At 44.8% G+C, this 26470-nt stretch overlaps 2 protein-coding genes across 4 annotated transcripts in view; one reads left to right on the plus strand and one right to left on the minus strand.

Annotated features, from left to right (window-relative positions):
- LOC128705882 (uncharacterized) overlaps window positions 1–4131 on the minus strand; it is a 67100-nt gene extending 62969 nt beyond the window's left edge. The window contains exons 1-2 of the mRNA XM_070083689.1: window positions 3998–4131; window positions 940–1082 (exon numbers count right to left, since the gene is read on the minus strand). Coding sequence (XP_069939790.1) covers window positions 940–1019 — 80 coding nt within the window. The 5' untranslated portion in view covers window positions 1020–1082; window positions 3998–4131. The remainder of the gene's footprint in view (window positions 1–939; window positions 1083–3997) is intronic.
- A 2445-nt stretch (window positions 4132–6576) lies between these two features.
- Window positions 6577–26470, plus strand: part of LOC128705982 (uncharacterized) — a 75821-nt gene continuing 55927 nt past the window's right edge. For all 3 annotated transcript variants that reach the window (XM_070083690.1, XM_070083692.1, XM_070083691.1), the window contains exons 1-7: window positions 6577–6690; window positions 11612–11764; window positions 22672–22865; window positions 23051–23143; window positions 23345–23482; window positions 25129–25286; window positions 26104–26345. In XM_070083690.1, the coding sequence (XP_069939791.1) occupies window positions 11679–11764; window positions 22672–22865; window positions 23051–23143; window positions 23345–23482; window positions 25129–25286; window positions 26104–26345 (911 nt within the window). In that variant the 5' untranslated portion in view covers window positions 6577–6690; window positions 11612–11678. The remainder of the gene's footprint in view (window positions 6691–11611; window positions 11765–22671; window positions 22866–23050; window positions 23144–23344; window positions 23483–25128; window positions 25287–26103; window positions 26346–26470) is intronic.

Consider the following 26470-nt stretch of genomic DNA (forward strand, 5'->3'; position numbering starts at 1 on the left):
GTTTAATTTTCTCCCCCCCCCTCTCTCCCCCCGTTTCATCCACCAACTACACCCTGAATACTCGCGAAACTAAATGGGGCGGAGAAATGTAGGGGAAGGCCCAGATGAAATCTGGGACAGATCGGGGGGAGAGGGGGATAGAGGACAAAGATCCTGAGCGTGAGGAAGGATTGGAGCAGAGGACGTGGGAAAGAGGGTGGAGAGTAGATAGAGGGGTGGGGGGGGGAGGAGGGTGGGCGCGATGCCCAGAAGAGGTAAGATAGGATAGAGGGACTAGCAAGAAGCCGAATATGCAAATCCGTCAAGTCCCCATTAAGAAGAGAAGATTTGAGACTAACTGGGAGCCTCCAGACTGTGCATACTAAATCGCTAAAAAGCCTTCGATTTCCCCGGGTTGCCTAGCGCACACCGAACAAGTTGTCATAAATACCCTTCAACTTAGTAGTTTTGAGTGCCTTCCTAAAATGGGTTCGGTAGGAATTTCCTGTTAGGTTAGACATGTGCAACTCTTGGGTATCTTTACTGAGCAAACGTTCCGCCACAGTGGCTTCATCAGTCCATACAAAGGAGAAACTTGAACAGGAGGAGAATGAGGTGATCAGTCGCTCAACCTTGAGTCGAGGGACTTATCACCTCATTTTCCTCCTGTTCAAGTTTCTTCTTTGTATGGACTGATGAAGCCACTGGCGAAACGTTTGCTAAGTAAAGATACCCAAGAGTTGCACATGTCTAATTTAACATGTCGGTTCTCTGAACCATTTATCTACAAAGGAATTTCATTTTCATTTTCTTTACGTCCCATCACAACCAATCTATTAAGCTTTGTTATTTAAGTTAACCCACTGTAAATAACCAATCCCGATTAATTTTTACCATTTACAAATCCTACTCTAAGGATAAGTGCTCGAGGCAGTATTAGTATATTCGACTAGCATTTACCTGGTATGGTTGACAGCCAGGGATGAGGTCAAAACTAAGAGGATAACACACTGGATCAGGAGAGGGCGTAGCCTCTTCATCGTCTCTCAATACACCCAGGGGTGGACGTCAGCTCAGGTCACTGCTTCACACTATCAAATTTGCTGCAAAGTATACATGGGTCTAAGATGGCAAAAAAGATTTCTCAAACGATTTATTAATAAAGTTCCGAGCGGTATTTAGGAAAAAAGTCCTTTCAAAATAACCCATTTGTAACAGTTACGGGTTAAGCCACAGCATTTTGACAGAAGGGAAAATTCCTACTGGGCCGAACTTAAACCGCAAGGCGACCCCAGTAAAGATGTTTATTTGCTATACAGATTTTTCCCTAAACCATTTATTATTCACGGTAAATTATGCTAGCAATGATCCGATCTTAGTTTGCTCTTTTGGCATTTTAGCATTTTCAAAATGACATTTAGCAGAGCGTAAATTTGCGTACGTTTAGGCAAGGTATTTAAAAAAAAAATTCCTGTCTGGGAACGAGGGTTAAAATTTTCAGATTTGAGAGGTGTGCCAGAGGGGCTGCTGCTGGAGGAAGATTTTAGAAGTTAAGACAATAAAAAAAACATTTAACTAAGGCAGGATAACTCGCTTCTGTAGTGAGAGCTAAGAGTATAATACTGATGGGGAAAATACCCAAGGCTCCACAAATCTTTTAACCCCTAAAACAGGTGGCAATGCCCTTTTAGATTGGAAAGCCAAGTCAAATTAAGAGCTAGTTTAAGCCAAAAGGGTCTTGAAGCAAAATAAATTACGACATCACAAACTAAAGTTGCTAGCTCACACTGGTTTACAGATTGAGTAATTATCTTTAGGAAAAAGCCATTTTACTTTTCGTATGCCGAGAACTAGTTACTATACCCCACTGGCTTAAGGAATTTAAGCTTTGGTTATATGGAACCGCATATATGGTTGAAGCCTATTACGTTTAGTGGGTTTGAATCGGGAACCTTCCCTTGTTACAATTTATTTACCTTCTCCCTCCAAGGTCAAAGATAACGGCAACCGGCCGAGTCGCTATCTTCGTAAGTAGAGCCAATGTGCAGTTTTAAGCATTTCTGTAGTCGGTAAGCCAAAATGAATAAAGAATGACTAATTTTGTACCCATATCTTTTTAGCTGTATCCCAGCGTTATTTTCGAGTTAAAGAAGTTTTACGTCAGAGCTTAACCTAGGAGAGGAACGAGGCCAAGGATTAGATTGGAAACTAGAGATAGTTGCATTTTTGCAGTATCTAAATTCAGAGATTCATAGCTGTGACAGTAGTCGTTAACGAGATACTTTAAACATTTTAAAATACACAAACTATTGGTCATACGGATTAAATCCTAGAGGCAAGAGATGCAAGACATTGGAATTGGTATATCTTTCCAGGCAGGGCTATATGTAGGCCTGCCACTGAAATATATCAAAACCAATGCGTACCCGAAATATTACGCCAGTTATGTCTCAAAACACTAAGAATATTAACCTTTAGAAGCTTAACAATGAGAAGTGCACCAGGTTTTTACTCTGTTCTACAGTATAATTAAAATACAATTTAAATTTATAATCTCGAAATGTTCTACGGAATGCAGCATTCTAGGTAATACTCTAACAAGTGCCTTTAACAGCTGCTAACTAGCGTCCTAGATATGCAAGTGAACTTAACTATCAGCAGTGGCGATGTCAAAATCTAAAGTTAATATGCACTATTAACAACATACATCGCTTAATGCTCACCGTTTTCATAAAATAAAACCTTTATACATATTAAACCTCCACAAAGCCAGTAACCGAGGATTAGTTGCATCATTAAATTTCCAAACTAGGGAAAGCTTATTACTTAATGATTGTTCAGCGATAACTTAGTCATAACTGAAGCAATTTATCTATGCTTGACAATTATTCCATGATGAAGAGCCCTAAGCCCTTAAGACAGTTTCAGGGGAACTATTCCTCAATGTACCTATTGGGCATCAAAGCACTGCAGTAGTCATATGGCTCCTTCCGGTAACAAGTGGATCTGCATAGTATCAAAAGGTCTGAGGAATGGGTCGAGATGTTTCACTAGACGCAGCAGTGTAAGAATGTATATACACTGGTAAAACAAAGGATGGGGCAAATATTTTGGCTGGCGGGCCACTTCATGAAAGGTACACTTCGAGAACACACGTACTGTAGATGCAAATACATAATGCAAAGCATGTTCATTATACAAGAACAATATTAAGATTCTTAGTAAATATATTCCTTAGCTTGGGGTGTTCCCAAAGCCAGACCAGTATATAAGCCAGTTTTCAAGTTCTGGGTGCTCACCAAACAGTTTAATTAAAGAAGGCCAAGTGTGAATGTTTCCCTTATTCGTGCCGAATGGAAAGATAGATACCGTGGGGAGAATTGCCCTTCACCCCTAGCATCTTGGCTTCGTGTTCAGGCAGACCAACGTTGTGGGATTATTATTATAATCAAAGGGGAAGCGCTAAACCCGGAGGATTATACAGCGCCTGGGGGGGGGATTGTGGAAGGCATTCAGGCTTAATTTGGGGAACTGGAGCACAGATCCAATTCCCTAAATCAAGAGCCCCTCACCAACATCAAGGATTATAATAAAAAAGAAGCGCTAAGCCACAAGGACTATACAGACCAACATCAAGGAACAACGTTGTGGGAAAGGAAGGGGAATGGAAGGGGGATTAGGAAGTTGGGAAAATTATTTGCGATCAGTTTTTTTTCACCGCGGCGTTGAGCCTACTGCTGGCTCTCCAGCGTGGTCTCAGTCTCTTAGCTAGAGAATTATTACATTCATAAAATACTAGTGTCCTATATCTCGAGGATACAAAGTCTTCCCGTATCGGCTATAAGAGAATGAAATTTTGCCTTTCTTCTGCAACTCAATCTTGAAGTCAAATCTCTCCAGATTAGTTTCTTTACATGAAAAATTACTGCTCTTAAGAGCCTAAAATCTAATTTCCACAAGAAATCTGGAGTCTGCACGCACTAATTAATATTAATCTAAAACTAATTTTTTTCCTTACAGCTGGAGTGGTGCTGCTGGAGTGGTTGCTAGCCACCGGATTCTTATAGAGTGACCAATTACCCTGGAGTGAATCATACAGGATGAGAACTATACCCCTTGATACGCACTACTAGCTGAGACCTCTTTGTAACTCTTCTGTCAATCAGTAGATGGCGTTGTAAAAGGCCTGACCCAGAACCAGGCTTTGCTGTCCCATCGTTTTCTGTCATCTAAATATTACATATATAATAATGAATGTAACATTATTATTATTATTATAATCAAGGGGGAAGCGCTAAACCCGGAGGATTATAAAGCGCCTGGGGGGGGATGTGGAAGGCATTCAGGCTTAATTCGGGGAACTGAAGCACAGATCCAATTCCCTAAATCAAGAGCCCCTCACCAACATCAAGGAACCTTCCTTGAGGGGAATGAATGTAACAAAGCTTTACGGTTTTTATACAGAGAAACACGGAATTGAAGATTTCTACGATGTAGAAGATGACACTTATTAAATATATTATGCTCGTTGGCAACATTATTTCGTCAAGTGTATGGCATCACCAAGACTGCTATGTAGAGTACCGTTTAAAGATTATTTTTCATTGCGGGAGATTTCAAACCCAGTGCTTGAATAATATGAAGGAAAATATTGGAAGGCGAATAAACAAAATTTGTAATTGTATCTGCTCAAGGATATGTTACAAAGGCAAGAAAATCTTAGTAAGACGGTGAAACTCCATTGGCAAGAAATTCAATCTTCTCATATTCCGAGCATCTTTCTAAGTCCAGGGCTGAGGGAAGAAATGTGGTTCTTACATTTTCTTTATTACTTAATGCGTCAGGATTACTTAATTAAATCAAAGAAAATCCACAAGAGAATATTGCATCTAATTTCATCCGAAGAAGGATTTCATTTTTATTCAGTTATGATAATACTTTTTTTTTTTGCTTTTTTTTTTACTTTTTATTTTACTAGCAGTCCCTGAATGAATAAATAAAATAAATAAATAAATAAATAAATATAAGTATTCAAAAACTGGAACATATTTGAGATTTCTTTTATTCATGGAAAAGTATTATATAACGCAATCTTTGATAATTAAAATTTCTGCTTTATTGAAGTTCTTTTCAATCTTACGTACGGTGTGGCAGTTTCTGTCATAATGCTGCCACATTCTCTCCAAAGGCTTACACATAATGGAGATCATTATTTTGAAATATTTTCCCTATCGCAGTCCATTATAGAAACATATGTCAAAGCCTCCTTCAAGATGTAATTGCTCTCCGCAGCTGTTTCGCTCTCCGCCGACAGGATTCATTGCAAGTACTTCAAGTGGGTTCCAGTTCTCAAGAAACTCAACACTGACGCAAGGGTAAACAAGTTCTTACAAATTTGTGTTCAAGATGGATAATGTGAGTTTACAGCAAGTGTGGAATGGCTCCGGCCCCCTAAATGATATTGCCGACCACAAGATACATTCACATTTATTCTAAACACGGGTTTATATAGGGCTGGAACCAAGCGATATAATGAACTCTAGTCACCCTTGATTTCGGGTGCGAGGATTGGTCTGGCTACCGTCGCCTGCATCGTCATTGAGGTGTTATTACGGAAAACGAGAGAGGGGGGGGGGGAGGGGGGTTAAGGGCATGTGAAAATGAGATCAATTTCAGATAGTGAAGGCCCGTGCTTGGCCTTTATCGTGGGGGCGATAAACGTGCTGCCTCGCCCAGCATTACAGGGCAAAATAGCGTTGTTATATACTACCCTTGCAATAAATAGTCAGGTGCTTGAGTCTACTGACTGAAATGTTATCTTTGTATTAAAATAACACGGATAATTTAGAAGAAAAATAAATCGTGTTTCATGTTTTCGGAATAGAGGGGCATTCTGAAAGAGAAGTAATGGAGAGAGCTAAAGAGAGCTCAAGAGAGCTCAAGAGAGAGCTCGAGAGAGCTCAAGAGAGAGAACTCGAGAGAGAGAGAGAGAGAGAGAGAGAGAGAGAGAGAGAGAGAGAGAGAGAGAGAGAGAGAGAGAGAATGAATTAAGCTCAGTGAATATACAATGAGATACACATATCTCGGTGTAGACTAATTGAAGTAAGCATCTCTCGGTGTACATACACTGAGATATACATATTTCCTGGTGTATCTACTCTACACTTAGATAATCACACTCAGGTACACATATCTCGGTGTAAACAAGCTGAAGTACCCACAAATCTTAGTGTATTCACACACTGAAGTACACATATAACAGAGTATACTCACAGAATTACACATCTTGGGGTACACACGCTGAAGCATACACATCTCCAGTCTGAACACTCATATACACTTATCTCAGCATATATAAATGCCGTCTACGTTATGTCTATATTTTTTATGCGTAAGATGCTCCGATGCAGATTCTTTGCATGCCTCTGAAGAAAGGTGCTTAGATGCCAGGCATGAGAATTAAACACAGTTCAGCATCTAATTAGTTTTCTTTAATAAAATCAATTGAGCGTTAAGTAAATAAGCAAATGGTCACAGAAAAGGAGGAGATGTTGGTGCCATCTGCTGAGTGAGTGGCGCAGCAGTACTTCCTGAGTAGCACGTTAGTGAATATAAAGTATGGTAGGAGTAGCATTCTCGGAGACTGTGTATTGTGCTTGCAACGGCCTCCTTCAGCACCAGGAGCACCACAAGTGGAGGTCGTCTTCTGAGGTATTGTATGAGCTTCGTATGGCAGTGTCAACACCAGGGGTGGAGGAGCCTTGTAAGGCAGTGTCAACACCAGGGGTGGAGGAGCCTCGTAAGGCAGTGTCAACACCAGGGGGGGGAGGAGCCTTGTAAGGCAGTGTCAACACCAGGGGGGGAGGAGCCTTGTAAGGCAGTGTCAGCACCAGGGGTGGAGGAGCCTTGTAAGGCAGTGTCAACACCAGGGGTGGAGGAGCCTTGTAAGGCAGTGTCAACACCAGGGGTGGAGGAGCCTTGTAAGGCAGTGTCAACACCAGGGGTGGAGGAGCCTTGTAAGGCAGTGTCAACACCAGGGGTGGAGGAGCCTTGTATGGCAGTGTCAACACCTGGGGTGGAGGAGCCTTGTATGGCAGTGTCAACACCAGGAGTGGAGGAGCCTTGTATGGCAGTGTCAGCACCAGGGGTGGAGAAGCCTTGTATGGCAGTGTCAGCACCAGGGGTGGAGGAGCCTTGTAAGGCAGTGTCAGCACCAGGGGTGGAGGAGCCTTGTAAGGCAGTGTCAGCACCAGGGGTGGAGGAGCCTTGTAAGGCAGTGTCAGCACCAGGGGTGGAGGAGCCTTGTAAGGCAGTGTCAGCACAAGGGTTGGAGGAGCCTTGTAAGGCAGTGTCAGCACCAGGTGTGGAGGAGCCTTGTAAGGCAGTGTCAGCACCAGGGGTGGAGGAGCCTCGTAAGGCAGTGTCAGCACCAGGGGTGGAGGAGCCTCGTAAGGCAGTGTCAGCACCAGGGGTGGAGGAGCCTCGTAAGGCAGTGTCAGCACCAGGGGTGGAGGGGCCTCGTAAGGCAGTGTCAGCACCAGGGGTGGAGGGGCCTCGTAAGGCAGTGTCAGCACCAGGGGTGGAGGGGCCTCGTAAGGCAGTGTCAGCACCAGGGGTGGAGGGGCCTCGTAAGGCAGTGTCAGCACCAGGGGTGGAGGGGCCTCGTAAGGCAGTGTCAGCACCAGGGGTGGAGGGGCCTCGTAAGGCAGTGTCAGCACCAGGGGTGGAGGGGCCTCGTAAGGCAGTGTCAGCACCAGGGGTGGAGGGGCCTCGTAAGGCAGTGTCAGCACTAGGGGTGGAGGGGCCTCGTAAGGCAGTGTCAGCACCAGGGGTGGAGGGGCCTCGTAAGGCAGTGTCAGCACCAGGGGTGGAGGGGCCTCGTAAGGCAGTGTCAGCACCAGGGGTGGAGGGGCCTCGTAAGGCAGTGTCAGCACCAGGGGTGGAGGGGCCTCGTAAGGCAGTGTCAGCACCAGGGGTGGAGGGGCCTCGTAAGGCAGTGTCAGCACCAGGGGTGGAGGGGCCTCGTAAGGCAGTGTCAGCACCAGGGGTGGAGGGGCCTCGTAAGGCAGTGTCAGCACCAGGGGTGGAGGGGCCTCGTAAGGCAGTGTCAGCACCAGGGGTGGAGGGGCCTCGTAAGGCAGTGTCAGCACCAGGGGTGGAGGGGCCTCGTAAGGCAGTGTCAGCACCAGGGGTGGAGGGGCCTCGTATAACAGTGTCAGCACCAGGGGTGGAGGGGCCTCGTATAACAGTGTCAGCACCAGGGGTGGAGGGGCCTCGTAAGGCAGTGTCAGCACCAGGGGTGGAGGGGCCTCGTAAGGCAGTGTCAGCACCAGGGGTGGAGGGGCCTCGTAAGGCAGTGTCAGCACCAGGGGTGGAGGGGCCTCGTAAGGCAGTGTCAGCACCAGGGGTGGAGGGGCCTCGTAAGGCAGTGTCAGCACCAGGGGTGGAGGGGCCTCGTAAGGCAGTGTCAGCACCAGGGGTGGAGGGGCCTCGTAAGGCAGTGTCAGCACCAGGGGTGGAGGGGCCTCGTAAGGCAGTGTCAGCACCAGGGGTGGAGGGGCCTCGTAAGGCAGTGTCAGCACCAGGGGTGGAGGGGCCTCGTAAGGCAGTGTCAGCACCAGGGGTGGAGGGGCCTCGTAAGGCAGTGTCAGCACCAGGGGTGGAGGGGCCTCGTAAGGCAGTGTCAGCACCAGGGGTGGAGGGGCCTCGTAAGGCAGTGTCAGCACCAGGGGTGGAGGGGCCTCGTAAGGCAGTGTCAGCACCAGGGGTGGAGGGGCCTCGTAAGGCAGTGTCAGCACCAGGGGTGGAGGGGCCTCGTAAGGCAGTGTCAGCACCAGGGGGGAGGGGCCTCGTAAGGCAGTGTCAGCGCCAGGGGGGGAGGGGCCTCGTAAGGCAGTGTCAGCGCCAGGGGGGGAGGAGCCTCGTAAGGCAGTGTCAGCGCCAGGGGGGGAGGAGCCTCGTAAGGCAGTGTCAGCGCCAGGGGGGGAGGAGCCTCGTAAGGCAGTGTCAGCGCCAGGGGGGGAGGAGCCTCGTAAGGCAGTGTCAGCGCCAGGGGGGGAGGGGCCTCGTAAGGCAGTGTCAGCGCCAGGGGGGGAGGGGCCTCGTAAGGCAGTGTCAGCGCCAGGGTGGGAGGGGCCTCGTAAGGCAGTGTCAGCGCCAGGGGGGGAGGGGCCTCGTAAGGCAGTGTCAGCGCCAGGGGTGGAGGGGCCTCGTAAGGCAGTGTCAGCGCCAGGGGTGGAGGGGCCTCGTAAGGCAGTGTCAGCGCCAGGGGTGGAGGGGCCTCGTAAGGCAGTGTCAGCGCCAGGGGTGGAGGGGCCTCGTAAGGCAGTGTCAGCGCCAGGGGTGGAGGGGCCTCGTAAGGCAGTGTCAGCGCCAGGGGTGGAGGGGCCTCGTAAGGCAGTGTCAGCGCCAGGGGTGGAGGGGCCTCGTAAGGCAGTGTCAGCGCCAGGGGTGGAGGGGCCTCGTAAGGCAGTGTCAGCGCCAGGGGTGGAGGGGCCTCGTAAGGCAGTGTCAGCGCCAGGGGTGGAGGGGCCTCGTAAGGCAGTGTCAGCGCCAGGGGTGGAGGGGCCTCGTAAGGCAGTGTCAGCGCCAGGGGTGGAGGGGCCTCGTAAGGCAGTGTCAGCGCCAGGGGTGGAGGGGCCTCGTAAGGCAGTGTCAGCGCCAGGGGTGGAGGGGCCTCGTAAGGCAGTGTCAGCGCCAGGGGTGGAGGGGCCTCGTAAGGCAGTGTCAGCGCCAGGGGTGGAGGGGCCTCGTAAGGCAGTGTCAGCGCCAGGGGTGGAGGGGCCTCGTAAGGCAGTGTCAGCGCCAGGGGTGGAGGGGCCTCGTAAGGCAGTGTCAGCGCCAGGGGTGGAGGGGCCTCGTAAGGCAGTGTCAGCGCCAGGGGTGGAGGGGCCTCGTAATTCAGTGTCAGCGCCAGGGGTGGAGGGGCCTCGTAAGGCAGTGTCAGCGCCAGGGGTGGAGGGGCCTCGTAAGGCAGTGTCAGCGCCAGGGGTGGAGGGGCCTCGTAAGGCAGTGTCAGCGCCAGGGGTGGAGGGGCCTCGTAAGGCAGTGTCAGCGCCAGGGGTGGAGGGGCCTCGTAAGGCAGTGTCAGCGCCAGGGGTGGAGGGGCCTCGTAAGGCAGTGTCAGCGCCAGGGGTGGAGGGGCCTCGTAAGGCAGTGTCAGCGCCAGGGGTGGAGGGGCCTCGTAAGGCAGTGTCAGCGCCAGGGGTGGAGGGGCCTCGTAAGGCCGTGTCAGCGCCAGGGGTGGAGGGGCCTCGTATGGCAGTGTCAGCGCCAGGGGTGGAGGGGCCTCGTATGGCGGTGTCAGCGCCAGGGGTGGAGGGGCCTCGTATGGCGGTGTCAGCGCCAGGGGTGGAGGTCCCTCGTAAGGCAGTGTCAGCACCAGGGGTGGAGGAGCCTTGTATGGTAGCTTAAGCGCCAGAGGGGGGGGCCCGGAGGAGCCTTGCAGGGTAGCGTGAGCACCAGGTGGGGCTGAGGCGCCTTGCAGGGTAGCGTGAGCACCAGGTGGGGCTGAGGCGCCTTGCAGGGTAGCGTGAGCACCAGGTGGGGCTGAGGCGCCTTGCAGGGTAGCGTGAGCACCAGGAGGGAGGAGCCTTGTAGGGTAGCGTGAGGGAGCCTTGTAGAGTAGCGTGAGCACCGGGGGGAGGGGGAGGAGCGTTGAAGGGTAGCGTGAGAACCAGGGAGGGAGGCTTAGGCGCCTTGCAGGGTAGCGTGAGCACCAGGGGTGGGGCTGAGGCGCCTTACAGAGTAGCATGAGCACCAGGAGGGAGGTGCCTTGTAGGGTAGAGTGAGCACCGGGGGGAGGGGGAGGAGCGTTGCAGGGTAGCGTGAGCACCAGGGAGGGAGGCTGAGGCGCCTTGCAGGGTAGCGTGAGCACCAGGGGGGGCTGAGGCGCCTTGCAGGGTAGCGTGAGCACCAGGGGGGGCTGAGGCGCCTTGCAGGGTAGCGTGAGCACCAGGGGGGGCCTGAGGCGCCTTGCAGGGTAGCGTGAGCACCAGGGGGGGCTGAGGCGCCTTGCAGGGTAGCGTGAGCACCAGGGGGGGCCTGAGGCGCCTTGCAGGGTAGCGTGAGCACCAGGTGGGGGGCTGAGGCGCCTTGCAGGGTAGCGTGAGCACCAGGTGGGGGGCTGAGGCGCCTTGCAGGGCAGCGTGAGCACCAGGGGGGGGGGCGGAGGAGTCTTGCAGGGTAGCGTCAGCACCAGGGAAAGGGGAGGGGGCGGAGGAGCTGTCGATTAATTGCAAATAAACCTTATTCTCAGTATGTTGTAAAGCAAATTGCAATAGTCATTTATTACGACTTGAAATAAGTTCAAAAAGTTAAAAACGTTTACTGTGTGATTTTTTAAAGCCTGTTAGTTGTAATACTGTAAATACAAGCAACGAACAATTCGTTATCTGAATATACATCTTTAGACTACCTTAGAACATAGGACATATTTATTAGAAAACGTTTAGGTCCTGGGACCTAAACGTTGTTGCCAGGGTTTACACCAGACTACTAAGTAAATCTTCATTGGTTCAGGACCTAAACTTCGTGAGATTCCTCTCCAAAGTCCATCATTTTCGGTGAATTATTTCTGCCAAGGAATTTTTTTTCTTTTCCCAACTGATTGACGAAATGTCTGGTATTCCAGGGTACATCTTGCCAAGCATCAGCCACGTCTGACTTTACTCCTGATATTGACAAAACTGCCAGTGAAGATGAGAGGGACACAACCTATGATCTGCGTCATTATTACTCTCTACCTGACCTCTCAAACCTTCGCTCACACCAATCGACCAAACAGGTTAGATATTAAAATTTAAAAAGAAAAATTTCTTTTTTGTATGGGAAAAAATTCTCTCGTTATCAACTCCTTGATGTCTCAATTTATGATAAGGCTTTTGAGTAGAAGAACGAAGCTATGGTTTTATAATGAAGACGATCAGAGCAAAGACCTCTTTCCCCAAGTCGCTGGTTGTGATGAATTAGTGTCCCAAATTATTTTAATAGCCCCTCATATAGACATAAAATTAGCGGTAGGGGACCATAATGGTGGTTCTTTGAGTTGGCAGTTGGTGTGGAAAGGTGGAGGCTCGGGAAGAACTAATTTAGCGCCTTCTGTGGGTAGTTGCCTCTGGGTACAGTGTCTACGGTGTTTAATGGCACTTAGTGTTTGAGAGCTGAGGCTGTTATTAGACTAGAAGTTTGCGTATCGTGTAGCGAGAAAGAGCACAGCAGTAGTCTGCAATAAAATTACTTTTCTGTGTATGAGAATTAAGGGTTTAGCGCAAAAGTTGTGGATATATTAATACGGGATCGGATCTTGATTAAATACCACTGGAAGGATTTAAGCTATACAACTGAAGATAGCTTGCAGTACAGGTAGACTGATAAAATTTGTAAGTGTGATACACACTCGGTGGCCACTTTATTAGGTACACCCGCTCATTAATGCAATTATATAATCGGCCAATCATGTGGCCGCACCTCAACGGCTGAAAGGATGAGCACTTAGTTTTTTTTTTTTATATTTTATTTAAAACCATACACAAACATGAGTCACAAGAAAATTCAAACAAATATATTGCACTGAATGAAAATCCTGACATCAGATATTGAAACCATACCTATTACCATTACATTGTTAACATTGTAACAACTATAACCAATACTATATCTGATGCCGAAGCTTAGACTGTCCTAAACTAAATACAAGTATATAAGTTAACAATAGTAAAAAAGCAACCTAATTCTTCATCAAATTAAGCATTGTATCTCTTAATTATCTCGGAATTGATTTATGTATAGTACAGTTATCCACTTTTTTTTTCTTTCAAATTCCTTCTGCTCTGAACACAAGAAAGGAATATAGAATAAGAATGGACCTACATAAATTTAGAAACCTCATATGCAAACCACTACACTAATCAGCACAGGTCTATTGATACATCTCTCTTTGAGATTACGTTCAAATTTTTTCCAATAAATTGCTTGCCTTAAAAACATTGAACCACCTTGTTACAATAGTCTTGTAATGTCAAGAAGCATTACACCATTATCATAAGTTATACCATCTACCCAAGCCTAGTATTCCTACTACAATATGATTATCGTAACAAACCATAAATTTACCAAAAACCCACTAACTATTCTAAATCATTGATGTACATATTTACAACGAATAAAAAACAATAAAAAGGAAATCCCACTCTTCTCATTCTAAATATTTCTGACTGTCAGTTCTCCTACATGTGCTAAACAAAGGAATTTTAATATAAAACATACTGACATATTTAACACATTCACATCCACCTTCAATAATAATGATACCTCCATTCAACCAAGAATAATGCACTCGCCTGTATTAACTCCAAGAGTACAGAAAATTTTCCGTTAACAAATCTTAGCAATATTCATCATATTGCCTCCATCGATGAATACATTAAAAGGAAAAAAGAACCTTAAAATATCAAAACTACCTTTTTTCTAATTTACACCATTTAAGTTGTGCTTTACATAAGAAAAACTCTGTAATTAAACTGAAAATAAAGATCTTTTTACAATTGAATCTAAATCATTAAAGACACCTATAACATATTTGAATCTCATTGAAAATTTTCATCATCAAGTCCTTGAAATGATTTATACATGAAAACTAATATGCAATCGTAGTGCAACACACTTCCACATAACTGTGTAGTACCTGAAACCCTCTGGGCAATAACCCTATTGCCCCTAGATATCAAAACTCAATTATACATCCATAAAAACAGCTCTCCATGCTCACTCCCCATTCTAGGAAAATAGCCCGTTGTATCCCCTTACCCACTTTGCAAATCCCATAAATATTTCCCTTAATGTGAAATTTCGATAACCCTCACTAAAATCTCTCTCCCATCTCCCTCCATACACCCCTTTATTCCTACACTGTGTCCTATAAAAAGTTGCTGCCAACGCATTAATTCTTGCACGCACGTCCGCCTCCCTCATAGCCCACATCATATATATATAATCCGTAATCATATACCCAATCGCATTCTCAACCCTTTTATTCACCCCAGTTATATCTAAACTTAAAACCCTCAAGACCTGCAAACCCCCTCCCCCCACTAACCTTAAAACCTTACCCACCCAAACCCTTATAAGTTCAATACAATCGCAAAAATACACCGTATGATAAATGGTCGCCAATCCTCCACAATCCTTGCATTCCCCATCCTCTCGTATTCTCTTATAGAATAAAACCATTCCTGACGGCAAGATTCCATGTAAAAATCTATACATAACTTCTCTGGCTTTAGGTTTTAAACGCAATTTGTTTAAACGCCCCCAAATATTACGCCAATCATACATCGGAAAACTCCTTCTACCGCCGCTACCACAGCCTTACCATCTACCCTATCAAGATTTCTCAATTTAATAAGTGAAGGATCCCTCACTTTATTAAGACCCGTAACATTGCCTCACCTATCATGAACTCCCTACCCACCCACCACCGTCGCATATCCTGATGTATCCTATGAAGACCATCTTCTTTCACCCCCCCCCTCCCGCTTATAACTACTTTTTAAATACATACTTATAGATGTCGAAAAGAGGATAATAAGACCCAGCCCTCCACTACCAACCGGGAGTGTGACAACCGCTCTACTTAACCATTCGCTCCCTGTTCCCCAAATGAATCTAAAAACACTTTTTTGTAACCTTTTTAACTCGCAACGAAGTATCGGAAATATTACTGTAACATGCCATAGTTTACTATATAACAGCACATTCGTTGTAATCACCCTTTGTTGCAAACTTAAATTAGCAGCTCTTAAACCACCGAGGCGCTTCAGAACACTATCAACAATACGCACGGAATTTATTTGTGCTAACTTGATATCACTTGCATAAACGATTCCACATATCTTTATTTGGTCCACCCTTTCCCACCTTTCAGCAACCATTCCTTCCTCACGTGACCCTTTTCCAAGATTCATATACTTTGTTTTCCCCGTATTAATCTTCATGCCAGAAGCCTTTTCAAAAACTTCACTAACTTTTCTACCCGAAGCAAATCAATGTTTTCTCTCACCAAAATCGTCGTATCGTCGACATATCCAACAATGCCCGCTCCCCCACCCCTTACATTACCCATCCCATTTGCTTCCAATAAAACCCTTATCCCTCTATAAAAGGGATCTTGAAAACAAGCAAAAAAAATTTGTGAAAGGGGACAACCTTGACGCAAACCCCTTCCCATCTGAATTCGATCTTCCAACCTCCCATTCACCTGCACACGCAAGGTTGCCTCCTGATACATTAATTTGGCCCATGATATAATTTCCGCCCCAAACCCCTGCCATCTCATGATCTTCCATAATGTCTCCCGTTCCACACTATCATATGCCGCCTCCCAATCTATAGCCAATACCCCCCCCCCTCCCAATCTTACTTTCTTCAATAAAACTTCTAATCATACCGTGACCTTCATACATAGACCTGCCCGGCATCCCATATTGTCCCTTGTCAATCACTTTGCCCAGGACTTTTTTTTTTCTGTTAGCCAAGATCCTTCCAAAAATTTTATAGTGCCCACATAACGAGATTGCACGATAATCTTTAACCGTTAATGGCTCACCTTTAGGAACTAGGACGACCACAGCCAACCTTTGTTGTTCCCCTAAAACCCCGTCCCGCTTCATTATATTGAATAAACGTACCAAAAACCCCTTTAAAACGTTCCAATTTTGAAGATAAAAGTCGCTGGGCAACCCATCAATTCGTGACGCCTTGCCTAATTGCGCCCCAGATAAAGCCTCCCAAGTCTCACACTCCGTTATCGGCCCTCCCAACATCAAACGATCATGCTCCATCAGCTCACACTGCACAAACCTACCGATTGACTGCAATGCAATTTCACTTATTCCAACACTTTGCGTTTTCAATTTAACCCAAGCATCAATATACCCACTCATACCCTCCGTCGTCGTCAACACCTGATTCACTCTATACCCCTGCATACCTACCTGAACATTCAACCCCATTAACTCCATTGCCTTGCGACGTCTGTGTAGATTCCTCAACACACACGCCGACGGCCGATCTCCCCACAAAACCTCTTCGATTCCACCCTTAAGCCTTTCCCCATCAAACCTTTCGTTTTGTAAATTTCTTAGTTGCTCCTTAATTCTTTCAATTTCTATAACAGGATAATTAGCATTCGCTTGTCGCGCAACTGCCCCTCTAAATATCGTTGGAAACCATACTGTAACTGATTATATCTCACCCCTTGACTAATATAATATTCCTTAATTCGCTTTTTGGCTATAGTTTCCCACCAATTAACCAAAGCCACATCTCCAGGTGCTTCAACCACAAGGCGTTCCCACATATGCCCGAAAGACAAACGACTTTCCTCTCTTCAATAACTTTACATTCAATTTCCAAAATGATGGACCCCTCCTAGGCACACCCTCAATATCTACATCCATTACAACTCCTCTATGATCCGAAAAAACATTTATCACATTCACTCTCCGCACTGTAACCGCACAAGACACGTACATTCTATCCAATCTCGCCGCATAATCTCGTCTAATGAAAGTATGCTCCACCATGCCACCCCCCCCCCCACACATCCATTAAACCCACACTCTTCAATAAATTTCCCAGGAACCCCAAGCAACAACCCGCTCCTCGAGGCTCCACATCTTTTCGTCGTATTACACAATTCCAGTCGCCCCCTATTATCGCTACATTTGGTAAACTACGTAGATAATATACTAATACATCTTGTACAAAACGAGTTTTAAGTCGTACATCTCCCTCGGCCTGCCCATATACACCTACAAAACTTGTGTACTCTACCCCATAAACCATCCACCCTAATCACTCTCCCCTCCCCCCTTTCACTATGCCGTACTACAAACGGGCTTTCCTTTACCAGAATGGCGACGCCCCCTTTTAACCTCGTCGCATATTCCATATACACATCGTAACCATCCATTTCTAACTCGTATCCAATTCTGTAATTGTGTTCTTGGAGAAATACCACATCCACATCTAGATGCACCAAAAATTCATTAAACCACTTTCACTTCCGCTCAGATCTCAAACCGTTAATATTTATTGTCAAAACCTTAGTCAATTAATGGGATTTTCCTTTCGTTCTAGGTATAGACTTTTCACTTATACATTTTACAACACCTCTATACCTCCCCCCTTTTTTTGGGAACCACCTTGATAAACTCTTGTTTCGTGGATTCACTGTTCCCTTTCCTCTGTACATCCGCCCAAGACTTTTTCCCTGGCCTTTGGGCAGGAGTAAGCACGTCTGAGTCCGATGGGGTCGCAGTTCGCTTTCGCGTCCTACCCTCCACCTGCATTGGAATTTCTTTAGTACTATCGTGATGCACCTCCACTTCTGCTACATTCACCGTCATACCATGCGACACACTAGACTCAATGCTTCCATCCGTCGCCTCACCATGATGCTCAACCGATCCCAAAATTGCACCTGGATCCTCCACACAGTTGACGATCGATTCGTCTAACAAAACATCCAGTGCCTTCACTAAAGACGCCGCTACATCCTCTTCCCCCATAGTGGGCAGTCTCTCTTCAAATACTTTGTCCAGTGACGGTGATTCTCCTCGCTGTATTGCATCCTCCAAAGCATTCTCCTGTGCTTTTTCTACCTCATCACTCCAAGATGACCGTTGTCGAGACGGGTTAGCATAAGACTGTTCTCGTCCCTCACCTTCCTCGACCTCTTCCGATTGTTCCTGTTGCGGTAGTTGGAGATTCCCACGACGCTTACCACACTGCGCCGCTATGTGGTCATACGACCCACACAGCCGACACGTACGACGTTGCCCTGCATATGTTACATATACTGGAGTTCGAAATGCTTGCAACATAACATAACATAGGATGGTATGGGATGGCGTAAGGTCATTTTGACTGTTCCCTCCAACGCTCCAGCATATGGCCCAGCGGCCCACCGACCTGCAGAGGCCATATGAACCGTACCATAATTACGTAGTTCATCTTTTATAACAAAATCAGTCGCCTCAAAAGGCACATTCCTGATTTTTACCCATGTGTAATGTCTAGATACATCATGAAGACGTACTGATACAGCTGAATTGACGGCTATAATGGTCTCTTGATACTTATCAACCACCGCTTCGTAGACATTTGCTGACGTCAATTTAACGAAGATCCGTGTCGTCCCATTAAGTGCTACACCACATATCTCTTTATTTGCGATACCGTAGGTATCACGGATAATCGCCGGTAGTAACAAATCCATCGTGGCTCCCGTGACAGCCCCACGGGTCAACTCAACGCAGACAGTGCTGATGCGCCTGCTGCTATGCAGCGCCATGTTGGAAAATAAAGTTTTCGCCAGCTAACGCCAGGGATAGCAGCTCAAACAGGTAAACTGCGCACAAGCCAACTCAATCAGGAGCGTCTGCGCAGTCTGTCCGCACGGCCCAATAGCGATGCGAACAATGTGATGAGCACTTAGTAGAGAGGTTCAGCTGCTTAGACAAAACATCAGAATGGGTAAGAAATCTGAGTGTGACAGTGTTATGGCTGTTAGTGCCAGACAGGATGTTTGACCATCTCAGACCGATAATCTGACGCGCAATCACAAGTTTATAGAGAAGGGTGCGGAAAACATCCAGTGAGCGGTGGTTCCGTCGTTGAAAACTTGCTTTCAATGAGAGGTCAAAGAATGGTCAGACTGACCATACCGCGGGCGGGGGATAAAGCCCGCGATCAGTCATAAAACTCAAGACCGGTCAAAGCTTGTTTAAGCTGACAGTAACTCAAATAGCTATGCATTGTCACGGTATGCAGAAGACCATCTCTGAATGCACAACACTTCGAACCTTGAAGTAGATGGTCTACAGCAGCAAAAGACCATACTGGGTTCCATTCCTGCCATCTAACAGGAAACTGAGGACACAGGCTCACCAAAACTTGACAGATGAAGACTGGAAAAACGTCGTCTGGTCTGACTAATCTTTCTGCTGAGACATGCAGATAGTGATGTCGGAATTTGGTGTAAATATTAATGTGGTGGGACAGGCGATTAGCAACATGAATGTGCAGCCAACAAATCTCCTCAACTGTGTGATGCTGTAATGTCAACATGAACCAGTACCTTATTGAATCCATTCCATGAATTCGGTTTGTTCTGAGGGCAAAGTGGGCCCTTTACCCAGTACTGGAAGTGTACCCAATAGTGGCCAAAGTGTATCTTTTGCGTATATTGTTAAAAATAGATGTAGTAATAGATGCAAGAGATGTTTGGATATGTAAAGGCTGATGAATTAGACATGTACAACACTTGGGTATCTTTACTGAGGAAACGTGGCGAAACTTTTCCTCAATAAAGATACCCCAAGTGTTGCACATGTCTAATTCATCAACTTATCGGTTCTCCGAACTGTTTATCTACATATGTAAAGACGAAGCTTAAAATAAATTTTTGATAATTATATTCATAAGTTTTGTAATTGTCATCTATACTAAAAGGTTGACTAAGAGACTCCATCACCACCTCTCCGGAACAGGCAAGGACGTCACAGACCAATGTCAAGTAAAATCTGCTGCCTACCCATCAGACTTGACAGCTGGCTTTATACTCCATAGCTTCATTAACTACTGACTAGCCACTTTTTCCCAAGTTGTTCTTAAGGAACAGCACATTCTGCATAAGTCTTTTCTTCTAGTCTCGTTCTCTTGTATCCCAAGAGAACAATCCTTACCCATTTTCCAAAAAAAATATCCTGCATTCCGTACGCCTTTGCATTCACTCTTCCTTAATTAACTTAAACCTTTTTTCTTGTTCGTCTTAATACATGACACAACTCTTGCAACCCTTAATTTTTTGAGTGACTTGCTCATTTTTAGGTCAGACGGAAGAAGTTCTGTTAGTTAATAATTATATATAGTATTGAGATCCCGGTAATGAAAATTGGAAGATGTTGAGAAAAATGTTTAGTGTTCTTTAGTATAGTTGTTTCCCGGTGCGTTTTGGACCACAGACATTGTTCTTGGAGTGGACTCCTGCAGAGTGACAGCAAAATGTGCATGGTTTGGCAAGCGATTTCGAGGATTGGGATTCTAATCTTGTCCATGATTTGCTTGCGTTTTTTTCTTTTTTTTTCGACATGTGACATACCACTGACTGGCTCCCAGTTATGAGGTTAATTTTTGCGGTAATTTTTAGTCTCCTTAGTGTGCAAAATCCTTTGTTAACTTGCAGGAGATTTCTTGAATAGCCAGTCTTCTGGGTTTTCAAGAATGCTTTTAATTTGAGGTGGAAGTGTTAATGCTTTTAACCTTTGTGAGGTTTTTTAAATGATGCTGTATGTATTGTACTTGTCTCTATTGCTGTGTTGAGCACTGAACAGCTGCTCTTTAAATCTCTCGAGCCTCGTACACTTTCCTATGCTTCTTGACTTCTACCTTCATACTGCCAGTCTTATTCATTGTACACTAAGTACCATTTTTCATAAAACCCATAGCTTTCCATAAGTTACTGTTATTTCCTATCATGCATACACGTCTTTCTTGCTCTAGACTACACACTCCATTTTTTTCTCCCCCGCTTACATATAGCTAAACTTTTTTTTTTTTTTTTTTTTCACTGTTTTGATTTCTCTAGTCAGCTGTACAATGTTAAATTTACTCCGGTATTTCTAAATCGAATTACGTCCCCCTCATTTTCTACCCTACATTATGATTTCATTAACTAAGTATTCTACTGAACTTCCTCTAAACAGCATTCGCTTCCCATTTATCCACACCTAAATACTTCCACCAATCATTGTAGCTTTTCAGGATTTCCTAATAACACCGGCTTATCTTCAGAATCATTAATAAATCCTTTTAAAATCTCTTTTAGGACTACTAGCACATGTAATAGCTTTATTTTTGTATTAACACATCGGCCGTATCCCACCAAGGCAGGGTGGCCCGAAAAAAGTTTCATTATTATTCACTCCATCACTCTTACCAGTGGCATGCTTACAGTACAGTTACAAAATTACAACGTTAACACCCTTCAGAGTGCCGGCACTGTGCTTTCCATCTCCAGGAATCAAGGCCGGCCTGCCGGTTTCCCTGAATCCCCTCATGTGTGTTACCTTGCTTACACTCTAACAGCACGTAAAGTCCTAAAAACCATTTGTCTCCATTCACTCCTATCTAACACACTCACGCACGCTTGTTGGAAGTCCAAGCCCCTCGCACACAAAACCTCCTTAACTCCCTCCCTTCAACCTTTTCTAGGCTGACCCTTACCTTGCCTTCCCTCCACTACAGATTTATACACTCTCGAAAGTCATTCTCTTTTGTTCCATTATCTCTACATGTCCAAACCATCTCGATAACCCCTCCTCAACCCTACGGATTCTCTGCGTTATATTCGCACCACACATTTCCTTCAGACACGACATCTCCACTGCCTCTAGCCTTCTTGTTGCAACATTCACAGCCCATGCCTCACACCCATACAAGAGCGTTGGTATAACTAGACTCTTGCATTCCCCTCTTTGCTTTCATGGATAGTTTTCTCCATAGACTGTAGTGCACCATTTGCCTTTCTCCCCTCGCCATTTCTATGATTCACCTCATCCTTCATAGACCCATCTGCTGACACGTCAGCTCCCAAATATCTGAACACATTCACCTCCTCCATGCTCTCTCCCTCAAATCTGATATCCAATCTTCCGTTACCTATTTTTTTTTATCCTCACCTTACTCTTTCCAATATTCACTTTTAATTTCCTTTTACATACCCCACCAAACTCAACCTACCTCTGCAACTTCACTTCAGAATTTCCCAAAAGCACAGTGTCATCAGCAAAGAGCAACTGTGACAACTCCCCCTTTGTGTTAGATTCTTTATCTTTTAACCCTACACCTCTTGCCAACAACAGAGTATTCACTTCTTTTAAAACTCCATCTATAAATATATTGAACAACCATGGTGATCTCGTACATCCCTAAGGCCTACTTTTACTGGGAAATAATCTTCCTCTCGCCTAACCTGAGCCTCGCAACCCTCGTAAAAACTTTTCACCGCTTTCAAGAACCTACCTGCTATTCCATACATTTGCAACATCTGCCACATTGCTTCCCTGTCCACCCTATCATATGCCTTTTCCAAATTCATAAATGTCACAAATACCTCTTTACCCTTATTCAAATATTGTTCACCTATGTTTCACTGCAAACGCTTGGTCTACACAACCCCTACCCTTCCTAAATCATCCTTGTTCATCTGCTATCCTGCTCTCCGTCTTACTTCTAATTCTTTCAATAACAACTCTACTATACACTTTACCAGGTATACTCAACAAACTTGTTCCCTTATAATTTTTACTTTTTTGTCCCCTCTGCCAATCCCTAGGTACATTACCCTTTTCTATACAGTTATTAAATAAAAACGCTAACCATTACAAAACTATATCCCCACCTGATTTTAACATTTCTATCTATCCCATCAATCCCAGCTGCTTTACCCCTTTTCATTCTACTAGCTGCCCCATGCACTCGCCCCACACTCGCAACTGGTTCTTCCTCACTCCTATAAGATGTTATTCCTCCTTTCCCTATACACGAAATCACAGCTTTCCTATCTTAATCAACATAAAAAATAGTGTCGACCAGGACTGAAGGAACCCGTTGATCTGTATTTGGTAGTGACGCAGGTCAAGAGAACTTCTTGCCCACTGCTAAAGACGGCAACGGACCTGGAGGTGGAGGCGACGGTGGTGGTGGTGGTGGCGGCGGCGGTGGTAGCGGCGGCGGCGGCGAAGGAGGCTTCACCAAGGTGTTAGGCACGTTGTGGGAAGCAGTCAGCAAATACAAATCACAGAAGACAACCCCCATGATTGGTGAGTGTGATGGAAATTCATTGTTATATTAATCAGGTTTTCTGATGTTGTGGTGACTAAAGACAGCTATGTAATTTTGTATTTGGAAAGAATTTCTTAGTGTAGGTATCTTACACGAAACTGTCCATATGCGCATAAATTAAATGCTTTAATGAGAAACTGTAACTGGACGGTATCTTTCCTAGCGGGTCGTATGGCTACTCTGAAGAATCGGCTGCTAATGGAAGCAGGAGATTTGATCACCTTCTACGTCCACGCTGCTGGGACTCGCCATGCAGGTACGTGAATGGTGCGATAAGTTGGTATGGGTGGAAAAGGTGCGAGGGAAAATTCGTGTTAGGGAAGAAAAATTAAGTGGTCAAGCGCTAAGCGATGGAAGGTAGGTGTGATTTATGGATCTGACTTTGTTGGTTTCTGCCCCATTCCAATATTAGCAAGTCTTCGAAGATCGTGGTTCTTTAACTGTAAATTCACTTCAGATGGACGAACTCTGTCACGGGATGACAAGGACTTCACTGCTAACGTAAAAGGCGAGGCTACTCAAGTGGGCGAAGGAGAGCACCACAGAGGCAAGAGAGACCACCTTCTGGGGTACACTTTCCTCAGAGACAAGGAAGGTAGGTGCATGATCTCCGACAAATAGCTTGCACACAAGCAATTCCCATCCAATCAGTTCATTTAATTTAAAATGTGTGCAGTTAAGCTTGAAACGTTAATTAAATTTATTTCTTGTCACTTATGCTTCCTACGGAAGAAACTGCTATCATTAGATTATTGGTAAGTGTCCTAATATACATAAATTTGTCCGGTTAGTAACCACATTTAAAATTGTATTGAACAATATATAAACATTTCACTTCATAAGTGATATGGAATTAGTTTTGTGCTGAACATTTTTAACCCAGAAATACTTGCATCATTTTGTTGGTCAATAAGTGTTTTCAATCGTGCTGAGGAGTGGAAACCAAACACTTCGAAAGAGATTGCAGAGTGAAAATATTAAGCATTTTGCGTGTGGCTGCTTCACCCAGAACCTCTTAGTGTGAAATTTCACTCTTGCTCATTCAGCATTTTTTAGTTAGTTTTTAGAAAACTTTGATTCTTGTCCTATTAGATTATAGTTTTGTATTCATTCAGTGACTGGTAAGCTGTTGTGACTATTTTTGTGAATATACTTAATTTTTACCCCTATTCATTCCTTGGTTAAGGTAGAGGCTATGCCAGCTCATTTAGTAAACACAAAAATAAATGGTTGTGCTATGTCCGAGGCCAGGAATGTTGATTCTGGATGTCGATACACATCCACACGTTGGGTGACCCCCAGGTGGTAAGACGGGGTCACGACCAGGGCAGCTCTTGAGCTCGAGTTGTGGTTGATTATTCTTTTCTCAAAAATATTCTTTAAAAGATGGTTTTTAAACTGTCGTATTTTTAAATTAGTTTAAATTTTTTTTTTAGAAACTATAAATATAGGAAAAGTAATACGCATTCAGCTCGGTACTAATTTTTTCACTTGTTGGACTATTTAAATCTGTTTTTCTCTGATTTTTCCCAGTGCCAAACGTCTGATTAACGTAAAAGTATTTCCACATTTGCAACATTTTCAGCAGAAGTTAGAGCAACTTCAGTTGTGACTGAAGTAAAATTTTTATCCATAAATAATAGAATGTGTAAAAGGCTACTCTATAATTTTTTTTATTCGGCTCTGGATCAGATTTATTGCTAATATTGGGCACGAATTAGCCTTTGTTCGTAATTTCCTTAATTAAGCATACAGCTGGTTTTCATTAGTTTCATATAAAACTGTTTTAGCTCAACAGTTCTAGCCACTGAAGGTCGTCAGTGTGGTATATATATTGCTACATTTTCATGTTGATAGTTTTTTAATCCATCCTCGGACACTCGGTAGTAATATAATTAGTTTTGGAATAAATGTAAAATGTCGAGGGCTCTTCTTATTTGTCCATTGTTTCAACATGCTGAATTTACCTACTCTATTTTTTAAATGTATTTCTCCCAAAATTTTTATATACCATCCTTTATTCCACCCAACATAACCTCTATATGTTTTTACTGAATGATGAATATTTACCTCTTATTCAAAATGAGAAAAATATTAAACTTTTTTGCATAGTGTACCTATTGATAAAAATTTATGGGCTTATCAAACTTCATCAATGTATTTTTTTACTATAAAAAAAATTAAGTATGTAGATGCTTTCACTTGACTTGTATTAATTAAAAAAAAAAGTAAATTTTTAAGGCGTGGCAATGTTGGCTGCAGTGGAGGGAGCAGCGAGTCTAGGAGTGAGAGGCTCTCAGAAAATCCACATGACTATCTGGCACGACAGACTTATTGTTGCTGTCATCCACAACACCATGAAAGTCTCTCTTCACGCAATCGATCAATACTCGCTGAAGGTTAGTCTCAACACAGCCTACATTGTAGGTTGATATCCCTAGGGATGGGCTTTTCAACACACACACTCACACTCACACTCACACTCACACTCACACTCACACTCACACTCACACACGCACGCACGCACAACTACAACACCAGACTAAGGTAACCCTAGTGTTCACTGATGAGAACTTTCTTTTCCACTGTTCACACAGGAGAATCGTATAATACTCTGGTTCAGTTTCATTTTCAGAATGGTGCGCTCGCCCTAGTGAATTATGCTCTTAGCCCCAATGGTATCAAGTCTTGCCATCAAAATTCACCACACAAGGACGTAGGATTCTGCTGGTGCCTGATCTATATTAATACTTAGTGATAAATTAGTTTGTTACAGCTGATGCTGTGCCCTGGGAAGTATAAGGGAGTTGTCCCCGAGAGACCGTAGGCACTGCTTGTCGCAGTGTGGAGACTAGTGGTAAGAGGAGGTTTCTTGATGCTAGTGAGGGTCTCGTGATCTAAGGAATTGGATCTCTGCTCAAATTTCTAGAATATCTTGAATGTCTTCATTATCACAGGCGTTGTAGGACCCCGACGGGATTAGCGCTCCTCTGCTGCAATAATATTTTACAGGCGCAAAAGTACTCGGTTGATTGTAAAGATGAATTGCAGAACAGATGAACTTTGAACAGTTTTTATTATACTTGGATGTTTTACTAAATTACACAAGCTACAAATTAGTATTTAAGTTCATTGGGATGACTAAAAATTTGTAATTAGTAAAGCTATTTTTTTAAATGAAAATATATATTGGTATATCGTTATTTATTCGTGCAGGTGTCCACTGCGTTGACCTTTCCCGGCAAGAACAGCTGCGGTTTCACTGTGGTCCCGAAGGATGTTCTTCTTTTGGCTTGCGTCGCCGCCAACGCTACCAGCAAGTACCCTGCCTTCTACGAGAAGATCCTGGAGGAGGTGATGCTTTACGAGGTGACAGAGGAGAGGCAAGGCCATGGCAAGCTCTTCATAAGATTCCGGCAGAAGATAGAGACTGAGAGTGCTAATGACCTGGCGATGTGGTAAGTGACTACCTGGTCCCGAGTAGTGCCAGTTTGTGGGGGTGATCGTGTGTGACAGGTTCTGATACATGTAGGATTGATGAGTTTTTTTTTCTCCATTTTTAAGACATGACCCACGAAGCAGA

Source organism: Cherax quadricarinatus, chromosome 10 (assembly GCF_038502225.1).
Source record: "Cherax quadricarinatus isolate ZL_2023a chromosome 10, ASM3850222v1, whole genome shotgun sequence".
Classification (NCBI taxonomy): domain Eukaryota; kingdom Metazoa; phylum Arthropoda; class Malacostraca; order Decapoda; family Parastacidae; genus Cherax; species Cherax quadricarinatus.